At 52.2% G+C, this 14,930-nt stretch overlaps 1 protein-coding gene across 3 annotated transcripts in view; it reads right to left on the reverse strand.

Moving 5' to 3' along the window:
• Nucleotides 1–2,933: 2,933 nt before the first annotated feature.
• Nucleotides 2,934–14,930, reverse strand: part of LOC144946409 (mitogen-activated protein kinase 8-like) — a 34,353-nt gene continuing 22,356 nt past the window's right edge. For 2 of the 3 annotated variants that reach the window (XM_078875212.1, XM_078875211.1), the window contains 3 exons: nt 14,638–14,701; nt 12,290–12,367; nt 2,934–11,324 (listed from right to left, as the gene is read on the reverse strand). In XM_078875212.1, coding sequence (XP_078731338.1) covers nt 11,179–11,324; nt 12,290–12,367; nt 14,638–14,701 — 288 coding nt within the window. In that variant the 3' untranslated portion in view covers nt 2,934–11,178. Of the gene's footprint in view, nt 11,330–12,289; nt 12,368–14,637; nt 14,702–14,930 lie in introns of all 3 variants that reach the window. The other variant, XM_078875213.1, reaches the window with a different exon arrangement.

The raw sequence follows: 14,930 nt of genomic DNA on the forward strand, positions 1-14,930 counted from the left end.
GTAGCACCGGTCATCGTAACAACCACAAAGCCATACGGATAATCACATTCTACATTAGAAATCAACTCCATCCGCTGTAAGAAAAAGTAAACGTTCAATGCACACTCATGAATCAGGCCTGCGTTTCCATGTCGCTTGCAAAAGTTTTAAACTTTTATTTAAGTCATTTGTTAAATCGTTTTTTTTCACCTTGCAATTGTTTTTTGTACATACGAATGATTCATCGTTTATATTTCTAAACTAAACATCTGATTACCTTCAAAACGAATGCGTAATACTACAAGTACTTACATTAGTTCCGACATTAAATCATGGAGAATCACGACCGAGCGATGCGACGGCGAAAAACCTTTGAAATTACAGGCACGGGATACGGTCCACAGTCACGGTGACACACTCACGAAGGCCGTCTTTGTCTCACTCTGCAGGGCCGCACAGATTATTCCGGGGCAGAATACCACATGCCCCCCCCCCCCCCCCTGATTCCACCATTCATGGGCTGCCCGTTGTGGGACCTTCTTTTGTGCGAGGCCCATAACCATATGCTACATCCCCCCCTCCCACCCTCCCTGGTCAGTTCCACAGTCCAGAGCTACGAGACCCCCGTATGGGCTGTCCTGTGAAGCGCCGCCCCTTAACCAGGTTTCTTCTTCTGACCAAACAACTCAAGAGACAAACACCTTGCGGCTACGGACAAGACAGAAATTTCGTGTGGGTTTTACTTGAAGAGTTTTCTAACTTGCTCTACGGCGATGTGCAAACGCAAAACTCGCCGGCCACGCCGTGTTGTCGGCAAATGACCCCCCACGACCCCTCGTGGATTTTCGTTTTTGTTGAGATTAAAAGGAAACTCTCGGGTGTGTTTTCGGGTTGTAATAATGTACACCAATAATAATTTGTGACGCGCCGTCGCACGGTATTTGCTCAACTCTCAACGAGAATGACTCAGAGGTGAGGGGACTCAGAGACAAGCAGGGAGACAGTCGTTCGGTGGCTGGTGTCAATAATTGCCCAAGCTCTGCGGTCCTCTATTTTGTTAACCTATGAACCCTTCCCCATGCTGAGACGTCTGCAAGTTTCAGGGTGGGCCCCGTTCACCGTTGAACCTCAAAAAGCGCAAGCGGCTTAGCGTAAATTTTATTTAGAGCAGATATAGCACCGGTGTTTTTAAAGACACTGTACTGACCGCATAGAATGACCGCACGCTGTGATAGATGGCGCCAAACTGTACCACACGCCCTCCCGTATGTTCTTGTGGGAGCCTCGGTACCGATAAAGTTATTTTCTTTTCTTTGGATTCCGTTGCGATAACATAAACGTAAGTCATTAGAAGGGGAAAGGGGTTAATGAGTGTTTACATGTGGGAGGAAAAACGGAGCACCCGGAGAAACCCCCACACGTGCGAGGGGGAAACACTCTATCCCATGCAGAAGGGACACAAATGATGCCAGTCCGAAATTTTGCCGTACCACCTTCTCCCGAGACACTCCATATGCTGGGAGCTTCCTTCAGGACAAGAATGGAGCAGCAAGCTAAAGCCCTCTCTCTCTCACTGGAGAAGCTCCCAGGCACAAGGGGGGCCTTTCATGCCGCCGAACGACGCAGGGTAAAACCCGAAGACACACCCTGGAGCTGTACAGCACCACCGTGGGGGGGGGGGGGTACACAGGAGCATTCCAAACTTTAGTTTTACACTGGAATCCCCTCTCCATTACAGGCTTCTCGAACCGTGAAAAGGGGGGACATTTACTTACTCTGCATTTAAATCCAGTCTGGTCCATAACTCAAGTCTGGTCCCAGCGATTGAGCCGTCAAGAGTGGAAACTTGCGATGCAATCCACGAACCCATTTGTAAAAGTCAGAACGTCCTCCTAGTCGACCGCCTTTTCCTCACAAATTATATATATATATATAATTGTATATTCAGACACGATGCAGTATCTACATGGAGCATTCCTCCCTCCTGCCCCCCGCCGGCGCACGCCACCCACGCATTGTTCACATGTCCAGGATTCTTGAAGATGAGTGCCCAACCTCCGCAAGAGCTGCGCACGTGCAAGTGAGCTGGGCCATCATCATCATGTGAGCAAACCGAGACCAGTGGGGAGCGGTGGTGTCGCGGTTAGCGCGCTGCGCTACGGACCCGGCGACCCGAGTTCGATTCCCGCTCACGGCCAACAACGGTGACGATTATCTGAACCGGTCATGGGCCTTCCCTAGGTAGACTCAGCCTAAAATGAGTACCTGGTGCGGTCTGATAAAACATCGCCACTCGGGAGACAAAGGCGGCCGGGCGTGGTGTTGGTCACCCACCGCCTCGCGTGTCGTGCCAGCCTTCATAGGTGCTAGTTAACAGCACTTGCCCCAACAGTCTGTTGAGGCTATAGGGGGGATCTTTGTGGGCCACGATAATATTAACAATTCGGGACGAGCGCTCGCCACATCAGGGCGTCTTATTTACAGTGTCAGGGATTCAAAAAGCGCCAACCACTGACCCCCCTCCCTCCACCACCAATGCCCAGCGGTCCCGATTCTGAAGCGAGAAGCATTGGGCAGAAGGGGGCAGAAGTGGGTGGTGAGCGGGGGGGGGCTCGAAGCAGCAAGCACGTGGTGCGCTGGCAGCAATCACGTGGTGCGCTGGCAGCAATCACGTGGTGCGCTGGCAACAGATCACGTGGTGCGCTGCCAGCGAGCACGTGGTGCTGCCCGTTGCGTGTGCGCGGTGTTGCGCAGCGTGTTGCTCAGTCGGCGTGTGAAACAAAATGAAATCACTTTGTGTCCTATCTCCACCCCATCCCTCCCTCCGTCATCCCCAGGTTGAGCGTCGCGGCTCCACGTACATCAGCATAAACTCAAAGATTCAAAGGCCCTCTCCGAGGCTGTGTGACGGATGTCATTATACCGAGGGAAAGGTCACGAGCGCCTCGTGTTCAGGGGGGGGGGCTCCTTTACGACGGCGGCGATCTTCACTGCAAGTCCCGCAGGCCACTGGCGGCCCCTGTTGGCCTTAAGTGCGGCCCCCGACACTACACAACATGTGAACCCCCCCCACCACCATCATCATCACAGTGCGGCCCTCACACTGGTGACGTCTTGTCGGCGAAAGTCTCTCGCCCGGGACCTGAAAGAAAGCCGCACGGCCACTCTCCCGCAGAGAGCTCCTGACAGATACTTCGTCATTGGTCATCTCACGGTCACGCACTCCTTACAGATGCAGTACTTAATCATTGGTCATCTCACGGTCACGCACTCCTTACAGATGCAGTACTTAATCATTGATCATCTCACGGTCACGCACTCCTTACAGATGCAGTACTTAATCATTGACCATCTCACGGTCACGCACTCCTTACAGATGCAGTACTTAATCATTGGTCATCTCACGGTCACGCACTCCTTACAGATGCAGTACTTAATCATTGGTCATCTCACGGTCACGCACTCCTTACAGATGCAGTGATCATCTTACGGTACCGTACAAGTCGGCTTTGTTATTATTAAGATTTCAAATGATTGTTCTTCGTTTGGCAGAACGTGTAAACTGCCCATCAATGCCTGGGTAACATTGCATCATAATATTCTTTGGTTCTTTCGGTAAAGTCAAGTAGATAGAAATTAAATAAATAATCAGCCGCCTAATGACGGCTGCTTGTGTTGCGATCGAAACGTCGTTTTTTTATTATTTTATATCTACGTGACTTAACCGAAAGAACCAAAGAATATGAATGCCTGCAGTCACGAAAGTTAAGTCAATAATAATGATGATGAGAATTGTCAACTTGTAACGGCGCCGCCGCCGGAGCAGCGCTGCGCTCGACGAGGGATCGACTCCGAGGCCGCCGAGGAGCCGCAAAGTGCGAGGGCGACCACGCGGTGGGCCGGCGTCATCAATTAGTCAAGCTCTGCAGTCCTCTACATATATACAGGTCAGTTTAACACGAGGGCTTTCACGAACAATATGATCGAAAATAGAGGGTTTTTTGCGATCTAACCCAAAAACCTCTACTTTGGATATATTAAGGCGTCGTTGACCAATTAATAGGTACAGTGGCACGAACCCGAAGCACCTGGAGACAGCCCGATCCTATGCATGTGGGACAGGTGAAGTCCACATTTATGCTCGACTGCGCTGATGGGGCACCTCGACTAGTTTGCAGGCCACGTGAGCGGCCCTCCTCCACCTCAGTGGGTCGCAAGTTCGACATCGTTCTTGTGCACTAATCTTGAACCCCCACGCATCACCCTAGGCCCGTGTTCCTCATAGCAAGGCCCGCGGGCCCTCTAGCGGGCCTCCCTGGTGGCCTTCAGTGCAGCCCCAATGGTTTCATGTGTGGCGGCTCTCACACTCCTGATCTTATCGACAAAAGTCGCCCCCCCCCCTCTGATAATGAATGAAGAACACAACCCTAGACACACGTGGAGCAGGCGACAATGGGCTCCACGGCACTGAGGTTGCCCACCACTGCTGTACCGAATTCTCCTGGCGAGCCAGGAGGGCATGGACACCTTCTCGACGCCCATGGGAAGGTAGTTTTACAGCATTTGTACGGGCCACCAACTCTTAGGGGCATCCGTGTGTACCACCACCACCACGACCACATAAGCATTCAGTATGGGTGTGTGGAGCTTCAAAGCGCAGTTATTACTCTTAAATGTGCTTGGTCATTTCATGTGATTAACGGATTCACGTGCAATTCCCACTGGAAGACCCTGATCGACATCCTTCTGAGCAGCCAGACGATCCAGTCCAGGATTGTGTAAGTATCAGTGCTTGCAGTACAGTATTTCGTCGTTAATCACAAACTTGCTTTGCGCGAATTTGAGTATTCGCGAACCGAATCTGCAACGCTGCACGACTCCTGCATCGAGAGAGAAAGTGATGAGAGTTTCGGTGATGAGATAGTGATGAGAGAGAAAGTGATAAGAGTTTAGGTGATGAGATAGTGATGAGAGAGAAAGTGACGAGAGACTGTTATGTGATAAAATTATGAGATAAAGCGATGAGAGAAAGCGATGAGATAAATAGATGTGTTATGATTATTTTCACATATTCAATAGCCTATGCTTTTTTATTCAAGGCCATTAATTAATTGACAGCTTTTCGTAGACCAATGTCATTATCCGTGAGATTTGCTATTCACGACCATCTCGAGAACGCATCTCTCGCGAATAACGAGGGAATGCTGTACTCCATCCCCATGCCAATCGTCACCCCATCTGTTATCCCCCCCCCCTTCATATTGAATTAGCTTGAGATGTTGAGCCTGGATTGTGCTTTTAAATCTAGATTGAAAACTAATTTCTTTAGAACCGCTCTGTGTTCAGTGTGTTGTCCTTCCCCCGCACCTCCGATTAGCACGGTTAGTTACGTATGGTGCGAAAGCAGTTCAACATAAAAAACACAAAGATCCCCCAATGTAGCCTTCACAGAGTGTTGGGGCAAGTGCTGTTAGCCAGCACCTATGAAGGCCGGCACGGCAGGCGAGGGGTGGGTGACCAACACCACGCCCTGCCGCCTTTGTCTCCCTAGTAGCGATATTGACACATCACACCAGATGCTTATTTTAGGCCGAGTCAACCTAGGAGAGGCCCAGGACCGGTTCTGATCATCGTTACCAGTGTTGGCCATGAGCAGAAATCGAACTCGGGTCGTCGGGCTCGTAGCACAGCGCGCTAACCACTACACCACCGCTCCCCATAAGTTCAACATGTGCACAGTTCAACATACATGCTTGGATATGGTGGCCAGCGTACATGCACAAGCAGGTTGACATCAGGCTGAGGGGGTGACGACTTTGGAGGGCAAGAAGATGGTTCAGCCAAATCGATCGTCGTCGTTTCGTAAATTCCACGCTCCCACATCCATACTCCTCGCCTTCGCCAGGCCACACTGACCGGCGCGGTCAAGTATGGTCAAATAACCCCCCACGCTTTCGCACGGCACGGGGGAGACCCCCCTCATTCAGCAGTGAACAAAAAGTCCGCAAGAGGTAAGAGGTGCGATGTTTTGTGGCAACCTGCCGCTCTTCTCCCAGCAAGTGAATGACAGACGGGCCACGCATCCGTGTCGTGAATATTATCTCGCCACTACTCAACCAAGTCATCGGCCTCCTCCCCATCGTTTCACCTCAACACACCGCTATCTTCCCCAAGACCTTAGCTTATACAGGGACTCTTGTACTTACGAACATTCAACTTACGAACTTTAAGAGATACGAACAAACCTGTCCGTATGCCCAGTTGCCTGTACGGACCGAGAGGCGTAAGTTCAACGGCCGCACAACAGATGGGTGGTGGTGGCATCTACTTCTGCAGAACGTTAAAAACCGGCGGCATTTACATCCACAGGAGATTATACAACTTTTAAAGCCATTCCCCGTGTTTAGTGTACACGCCGTACAACGTGTTTGGAATCGACGGGAGTAAAGTTGGACGAACAAATCGACTTATGAACAGACCTCTGGAACCTAACTCGTTCGTGAGTAGAGGAGTCCCTGTACCGCACACGTCCAATCGGGGGGATGGGAAGTAAAAGGCGGTGTTTGCTGACGACTACACTACTACGGTGCCGTGTTTCGTCACGTTTGTCCACCGCAGCCAATGCAGCTCCCGAGGCTTCACACTCACGAACGTTGAACTTCTTTCGCACCGTACATAGCCAACCGTGCTCATCGGCGGGGCGGGGACAAACTAAAACACAAAAAGCAGTTCTAAAGAAAACAAAATAACCCCCCTCCCCCCGCTTGCTCGTTTGGCATGGATTCTACTAACTGCAACGTTCATTGTACAAGAGACCGCGGCTGCGATAATGCATGGGGACACTGCGGACTTGACTATTCGGCAAAACAGCGCGCGCATTGGATAACCGTCTGGAGCAATTTGGCTCTTCGTCAGGGATGAAAGTGGCCAATTTATGGGCGTTTACTTCTCTGACGTGCCCCTCTCTTGCTGGGCAGCGATCGTGCTGATGAGATCGTGTGACGTCCAATATTCAGCAAACTGCATTAGAGAGGCCACTGGCCCTCGTCGCGGCAGGCAAAACGTTCCTTTAAATTCATGACATCGCCGTTCGTTAGCATCTGCATCAGAAGAAAACTCAAAATCTCTGCACAACATGACCCCTGTACAGTTACAGATCCGCGCGGCCCATTGCGTCGTTATATACAGCGAGTGAAAGCAGCAGCGGTACGAGATTATAAGGGTGGAGAGTATATAAAGGTGCGCGCTCCACCTGCTTGCCTGTGGAGTTACGTCGCAACTGCGCCGCTCGATTTCACCGTCAGAGCGGTCCGGTGGAAAGAGACTCACGCAGACGACACGGGGTGGGGGGAAGAGGGCTGCAGCCAATCACGGGGCGAGGTGAGGCGGGGGTGGGGCGGGGTGAGGCGGGGGAAGGGCTGCAGCCAATCACGGGGCAGGGTAAGGCGGGAGTGGGGCGGGGTGAGGCGGGGGGCGGGGTGGGTGAGGGAAGATTGCAGCCAATCACGAGCGCAGTGAGACGGGGTGGGGGTGGTTGAGACCACCCAAGTGGACGCGTGGTGGCGCTGCAGCAGCAGCGGCACGAGGTCAAACAAAATGCCCTCGCGGTGTCACGGGGAAGGAGTGGGAGGCAAGAAAGTGTGCGTGGGAGATAATGATCCAACCGTACGCTTCGCCCTAACCATCGAACCATATAACCAACCCGTGCAGCCAGCCCTACGTCCAGCCCTCACCGACGAACCAACGAGCGAGCCTCTTCTTAATCTTTGCTGTGGTGGCGTTACCACGAGTACTTGCCCGCCTCGTAGCTGTGGCCAATCAGCCACAACTATCCTATCCCAAATCAAGTATCCAACCAGTCACTCGTACTAGCCCGACTAGGGCCACTACTCTCACTGGCACCATCACTAGCCAACCCTAACTCGAACCAACTAGCCAACCAGCCACGAACAACTACCCCGACTCTCCGAGCTGGCCCAGCCATCCAGCCACCCAATGTCCATAACTCTACCCTGTAACCACACCTGCCTTGTTTTGAACAGTACATTCTTTATCCTAACGTTAGCTCTGATCACTTTTCGGCGTCTGACGGTGGACACGCAACACGGATAGTCGGCCAAACACCCCCCCCCCCCCAACACAGACCATCGTTAAAGAGCTTGGAGATTGCCTCAAGCACGGGGGGGGGGAGATCATTTTTAGTCCGCCACCACCGCCGCCTTTTACCCAGCGGCCGTTGCGTGCCCACGACGTGCCCCAGCCAGGCACGTGCAGACTATCGGCGCTCGCAGTCCGCCGGGCGCAAGCCTCGATCGGCCCGGCTGACACCCGGGTGGAGGACTGCGCCTTGGGCTGCGTGTCGTAGATTTGCGATGGAGTGCAGAGACGCTGGCCATTGCTGGCCTTCCTGCCGCCTCCGCCTGCCCCGCGCAGACGTTTTTCACTTCTGGTCACCAAACATCGCGGGGGATTTGACTTGACCCATCACCCATACCTGTCAATCCCTCATCAGTGCCTAACCTGATTACAGACCACTTCAGACCTTATTGGTCACCCCGTGCCCCTTACAGATCTCAACGTTCATCCTACAATGTCCCATCACAAGGGAGAAACACAAATAGACAAAACACGTTTTGCCCGTATTGAAACGGCTATACGCCGTACGGACCTGGAAACTCAATTTCCCCGTGCACAAGAATACGGGTTAACCCGTAATGGGCTGACCGCTGTGCGTCCTACACCTCAACGCTTCCCCGTCTCTGCTGCCGTCTCTCCTAGCAACGCGGATGATGAATCATAACGGGCCGCGTGGAAGTACTGAACGCGTCCGTCTGTGCGGTGCTCGCAGGGAGAATCCCTTCGGCCGTGCGGGTTAAGGGGGTCCCCCCCGCGAGGACGCTTCTGGTAACTCCCACGAGGTCGCCCTGGTTTTACATCTTTAAAAAATCACACCCTGAGGGCTTCTTGTCACAGTGGGCTCACGTTGACTGCACGTGGGCACTTCATTCTGAGGAGGAAAATAAAAATGCAAGCAACAAAATGTAACGTGGCCCATTTTTTGTTTGTTGAAGTTGGAAAGCTTCAGTGAGACGATGTTCTACTCCAGCGTGCTAACGCCTACCACCCCGGCGCGTTCTCTCTCGCAGTGAAATCACCAATGCAGCTTTCTGGAAAATGAAACCCAATCTGGCGCCGGACTTGGCAGTGGCGCGCGCTGCAGTTTGATCAACTACGTTCCCAATCCCCGCATTTAACGCGGACGAGCAATTTTCGGTGAAAAAAAGCTGGGGGAGGACATCGATTTTCGTGAACCGGAGACCGGGCACCAAACGAAACGACAACAACAAAAACGCGGTGGCGGCACGGCCCTCGGTTGCGGCAGGTCACCCACAGACTCATGGCAGGTCACCCACAGACTCATGGCAGGTCACTCACAGACTCGCGGCAGGTCACCCACAGACTCATGGCAGGTCACCCACAGACTCATGGCAGGTCACCCACAGACTCGCGGCAGGTCACCCACAGACTTGTGGCAGGTCACCCACAGACTCGTGGCAGATCACCCACAGACTCGTGGCACGCGCCGGCTGCCAAGGTGGTGACACTGAGAAGCGGCGCTCACGGAAGCGAGAAGGGGGGCCGGGGGCACTCCTTTCCGTGTGAGACGGCGAGCGAGCGTGGGCATCGCGAAAACACACAACACATCGCTTGAGGAGCTGCGTGTTGTGTTGGTGTGTGGTCTATGACTGTGTGTTGTATTGGTGTGTGGTCTGGGACTGTGTGTTGTGTTGGTGTGTGGTCTGGGACTGTGTGTTGTGTTGGTGTGTGGTCTGGAGCTGTGTGTTGTATTGGTGTGTGGTCTATGACTGTGTGTTGTATTGGTGTGTGGTCTGTGACTGTGTGTTGTGTTGGTGTGTGGTCTGGGACTGTGTGTTGTGTTGGTGTGTGGTCTGTGACTGTGTGTTGTGTTGGGGTCTGTGTATGGGGGAGCAGTAGTGTAGGCGTTAAGGCGCTGCGCTACGAACCCCAGTGCTCCGAGTTTCGATTCCCGCTCACTGCCGACACCAGTGAGGATTATTTAAGCCAGTCCTGGGCCTCCCTTAGGTCGACTCAGCCTTAAATCAAAGGTAGCCGGGCGTGGTTCTGGCCACCCACCCCCTCGTGTGTCGTATTGGCCTTCATAGGTCCTTGCTAACAGCACTTGCCCCAACAGTCTCTTAAGGCTATACGGGGGATCTTTGCCTTGGTGTGGTCTGGGACTGTTGTTGCCCAAGCTGGGAAACTGGCATACAATTTGAACTGATACACTTGATCTCTTTAACGTCTTTATTTTTAGTGATTTGCCATCCTTTCCTATACCTCATCGTTTTTTGTGTTTTTTTTTGTTGTTGCAAGTTTCTGGCCCAGCCACTAGATTCCGATTCTGATGCTCGTGCACTACCAGAGGCTCGTAGAAACGACACCGGGGGGGGGGGGTGGCACACGTCCCCAACGGCCCTGTGGTGGACGTGCACCTCGGTGAGCATAGGCGATGTTGTCCCCTTGTTCATGTAACATGGCATCCAGATTAATGTCCACTTTAAGATGTATTTCTTTAAAAAAATAGGAAAACGTCAATGGTTTGTAGAAGTGACACAAAATAATTTTCTTCCTTGAAACGTCATCGTTAACAACAACAAAAAAGTTCCAATGCATTAACAGAAAAAAAATAAAGTCAATGTTTAGGAAATCAAAACAACTTATGTGACAAATTTGAACAACTATTTGTTTCCGAAGTTGTAAAATGTCGAGCCACTAGCAGGCCACCGGGTATCTCTGTGGGCGCGTTCTCACACGCATTACACCGACTGACTGATTGACAGACAGAGGAACGTACATACACACAGACCGAACAACACAGCAACAGAATAAACAACAGACTGACACAGAAACAAATCAATAAACAGTTACACGGACCAACCAAGAGACAAACACAGGACACAACAGCCACCTAGACAGAACGGACGTACACACGGACAGACAGAAGGAGAATGGAGATAGGACCAGGCGTGCGGACACTCGGGACGCCCGCGTTCGGCCACTGCCGCCGGGGCCCACCGAGGCACCGTCACCGCCAGGCGAAGGTTTCCGTGCCGCTCTGACCGTCACCACCGCCGCCGACCGGACGCGGCGTCGGCGGCGACGGCGGCGGCGGCGGCGTCACCTGCAGCAGGCCAGCGGCCCCGCCAGCATCTTGAAGCTGCTGTCGGCCTTGGGGTCGGGCTCGGGCAGGAGGTGAGGCCCCGCCGGGGCCGAGAGAGCCACGGTGGGCTGGGCCTGCGGGGCGGTCGGCGTCACTGCTGCACCTGCGCTACGGGAAACAAAATAAATCGTTTTGTTCGTTCGCCGGGGCGCGGACGATGAACGGTGCCCCAGTGGCGGCTGTGACCATGAGGACATCGTTTTGCCTCCGCAACCGAAGGCTTCCTCGAAAGTTGTTTCCACCCGCCCCACCAATGATATCCCGACTGTGTTCTTGGTGGAATTTCACCGTTAATTAAATGTTACATTATTTTAGTCGATTTAGAAAATTGTGCTGAGAAACCTGTCAGTTTTTAAGCGAGCGATCGGACGGGCGGCCTCCGTCTTGCGTCCGACGCGCGCGCCGGGCGTGAGCCCCGAGCTCGGCGGCTTAACATCCGACGACGCGTGGCCTTGCGAGGGCGACGGCAATGGCAACCGCCTCCCACCGGGGCCGCGCCAACTACGGTGAGGGAGCAGTACCAGCGACACCCCTCGCTCGCTCAGCGCCCCCCCGGCTCACTCGCCCACGCGCGCACCGAGCGGCACTTTCATGACTCAAACTTCACTGGAAACGGTCACTAGTCCCTGCCTTTCCGAACCGGTAATCGATGTGAAATACGGGGACCGGTTTACCTGCTTGGCGTTCAACTACCCCAGTTAAACGCCCCATTCCCCTGTGTGTATGAATGTATGTTGACCTTCTTTCGCACCATACATAACCAACCGTGCTAATCAGAGGTGTGGCGAAAGGATAACAAACTAAATAAGTAAGAACATTTGATATTGCGCACTCTTATGAGTCCAGTCCATCACGTATGTTGAACTTCATTCATACCGTCCGTAGCCAACCGAGCAAATCAGAGGTTCGGGGGGTGAGGGAAGGACAAACGAACGAAACACAAAGAGCAGTTCTAAAGAAATTAGCGTTGATTTAAAAAAAATCGCGCAGCTTTGGCGGCTTCCTAACGTCGGAAGGAAGTGAGCCGTTCCCGTCAGACTCCTCGTGAGCGGAGTCCGGGGGACACACCTGAGGCCAGCGGCTGCCTCTTGACGACGCCGTTCTTGCCGCGGTCCTCCCAGTCCAGCACCTCCTTGTAGATGAGCTCTGAGTGGGCGGGCGGAGGGGGGAGACGCGACGTCAACGACGACAATCGGACGCGGCGCGCTCGCCGCCCCCTTGGCTGGGCGCGACGCTCATCGTACGAAGGCAAGCTGCGTCAGCTACAGGTACAAAGTAATAATAGTCGTAGTCGTAATCATGTTCGACTTGCAATGGCGCCACCGCACGGTTATTCGCTTGCTTTCGTAGAGAGAGAACCAATCGGAGGCCCGAAGAACCACAGACAAGCCGGTCCCAACAATTGTGCAAGCTCTCTGGTCCTCTACATATGAACGTGGTTCATGGTTTAGAGCGTGTAAATATAAATGTATCGTTAATTCTGCAACCACCGAATACAGCCACTTAGCGAGGTTTGTCACGTTATCGAAACATGGCAATTCGTTACTAGTTCAGCACACCGGTGTGTGGTAGAGTAAAGCAGCAATATTTACAATTCGAGTATTGTGACGTTTCGCCGGTAATGACAACCAGCATCATCAGGCGGCAGCCAGAGTTGTGGAGAGATCCTCCTATGTCGGTCCATTCGTCGCGAAAGCCCACGTGTTAAACTAACTTGCGTCGACAAAACGTTTGTGTATGTGCCATTTTGCGTTTGCCACGTACGTTTGTATGTCTTTGGAAATTAGATGTTCCATCTCAAGGGATTATCCAGGTGGAATATTTTAAATCACAATTATGCATCGATAAAATATGGATTCTAAAGCTCACAAGAAATGTGTCGAATTACAATAAGAATCCCGCAGTTTAGTGCTTGAGCATAAATGCAATATTGAAGATTTTGTTTGATATATCTGTGTCTACGAATAGAAACCTGCTCACAAGTACAATTCTAATCTGATCGTTTGTCAACTTTATTAAACATTTACTATTATTTTATTAAACATTTACTATTATTTTATTAAACATTTACTATTATTTTATTAAACATTTACTATTATTTTATTAAACGTCCCTATTTACTCGGCACCCCACAGTGCAACGTCCAATCTCTGGATAGAAGTCGGCCAATCGAATCTGTGCCCTCTCTTCGCTCTGAAAAAGGGGCGAAGCGTGAAAAATCTGCTTATTATGTATATTATATTATGTATATTATATTATATATATTATATTATGTATATTATATTATGTCTATTATATTATGCCTATTATTTCTGGAATAGTGCAGTGTTAATCACATTTATATGGCTTTATTGAAATCGTGCTTGCACACGAATGTCAACGTGGCGGCCACAGCTGTTCTTATTCCGTACAAAACAGGAAATTAGCGCGACAACCCACGACCCTGGATCGCACGGGCGCATAGAGGACATGGTGCCTGCGGCCTTAGTGGCGCAGAGGGTCCGTACGAACAGATGTGCCGACTGCACAGAACACGGCAGAGATGAAGCCTTCGAGATGAGCTGATACAAACAAACACAAATCTACGTGCCCCCGTGACCAGTGAAGCAACATGCGGTGTGCGTGCGCACGCCCGCAGGGTACGTGCGTGGTGACCGTTCGTATCCACTCGCTCGTTTGTGTCTTACAGTGTAATCGAAGTAATAGCTCTCATGATAAATGCGCAGCTCTTCAATAATCCACTGCTGAATGAAGTCCCTCCGCATGCTTTGTCAGTCATGGGGGCGGTTTGAACTTTCTGCGTCATGTTGGTGGTCAAGGGGGGGGGGTGACCCAGGAGGGGTGGTGACCCGAATTCGATTCCAGCTCACGCTCAACACCGGCGACGGTTATTTTAACCGGCCCTGGGCCTCCCCTAGGTCGACTCGGCCTAACATGGGTACCTGGTGTGGTGTGTAAACATCAACAATGGGGAGACAAAGGCGGCCTTCATAGGTGCTACTTGCTGACACTTTCCCCAACGGCCACAGGGGGTCTTTGATGACCCAGGGCTGGTTCAGACACCACCTGCCACCGATGTTAGCGGCGATCTTAAATTTGACCTCGGGTCGTTGGGTTCACAGCGCAGCGTGCTAGCCACTGCGCCACCCAGATTTAAATTATCACAAAATAATCATAACGTAGATAAAGCCACATTAGAAAAACATACAAATACAAAATAAACCATTATAATCCAAATATGGAATCAATACCACACATTCAACCATAATAATCACATCTGCTCGGACGTCGCAATGCCCCCGGTCCCCGCGTGCTGTCAATTCTCCGTCGACAGACGGACAAAACCCAATCAAAAGGTGGATGCGAGTGAGCGAGCGAACGGGCGGGTGGGTGGGCGAGTGCGCGGGGACGTCCACCTTTCCACTCGTCCACGGTGTGCTCGCGCTCGTCCAGGCGGCGGTCGCTGATCTGTGGCGACGGCTGCGCAGCGGAGAGGGAGGGAGAGCGACATCATCACAACGGCTCGACACCGCACGTGTGGACGCCTCTCAGCGGCGTTCGGGGTGGGAGCGCGTTTTCCCCACCCCACACCCCCCGAGAGTTGACGTCAAACGGGTCCAGATTCTCATCTCTGCGCACGTTACGTCGGATTTTTTTTCGTGGAAATTTCTGCGTCTCTTGTTCACCAGCGGTGCGGTAAAATTACAAA

Source organism: Lampetra fluviatilis, chromosome 41 (genome assembly GCF_964198595.1).
Source record: "Lampetra fluviatilis chromosome 41, kcLamFluv1.1, whole genome shotgun sequence".
Classification (NCBI taxonomy): domain Eukaryota; kingdom Metazoa; phylum Chordata; class Hyperoartia; order Petromyzontiformes; family Petromyzontidae; genus Lampetra; species Lampetra fluviatilis.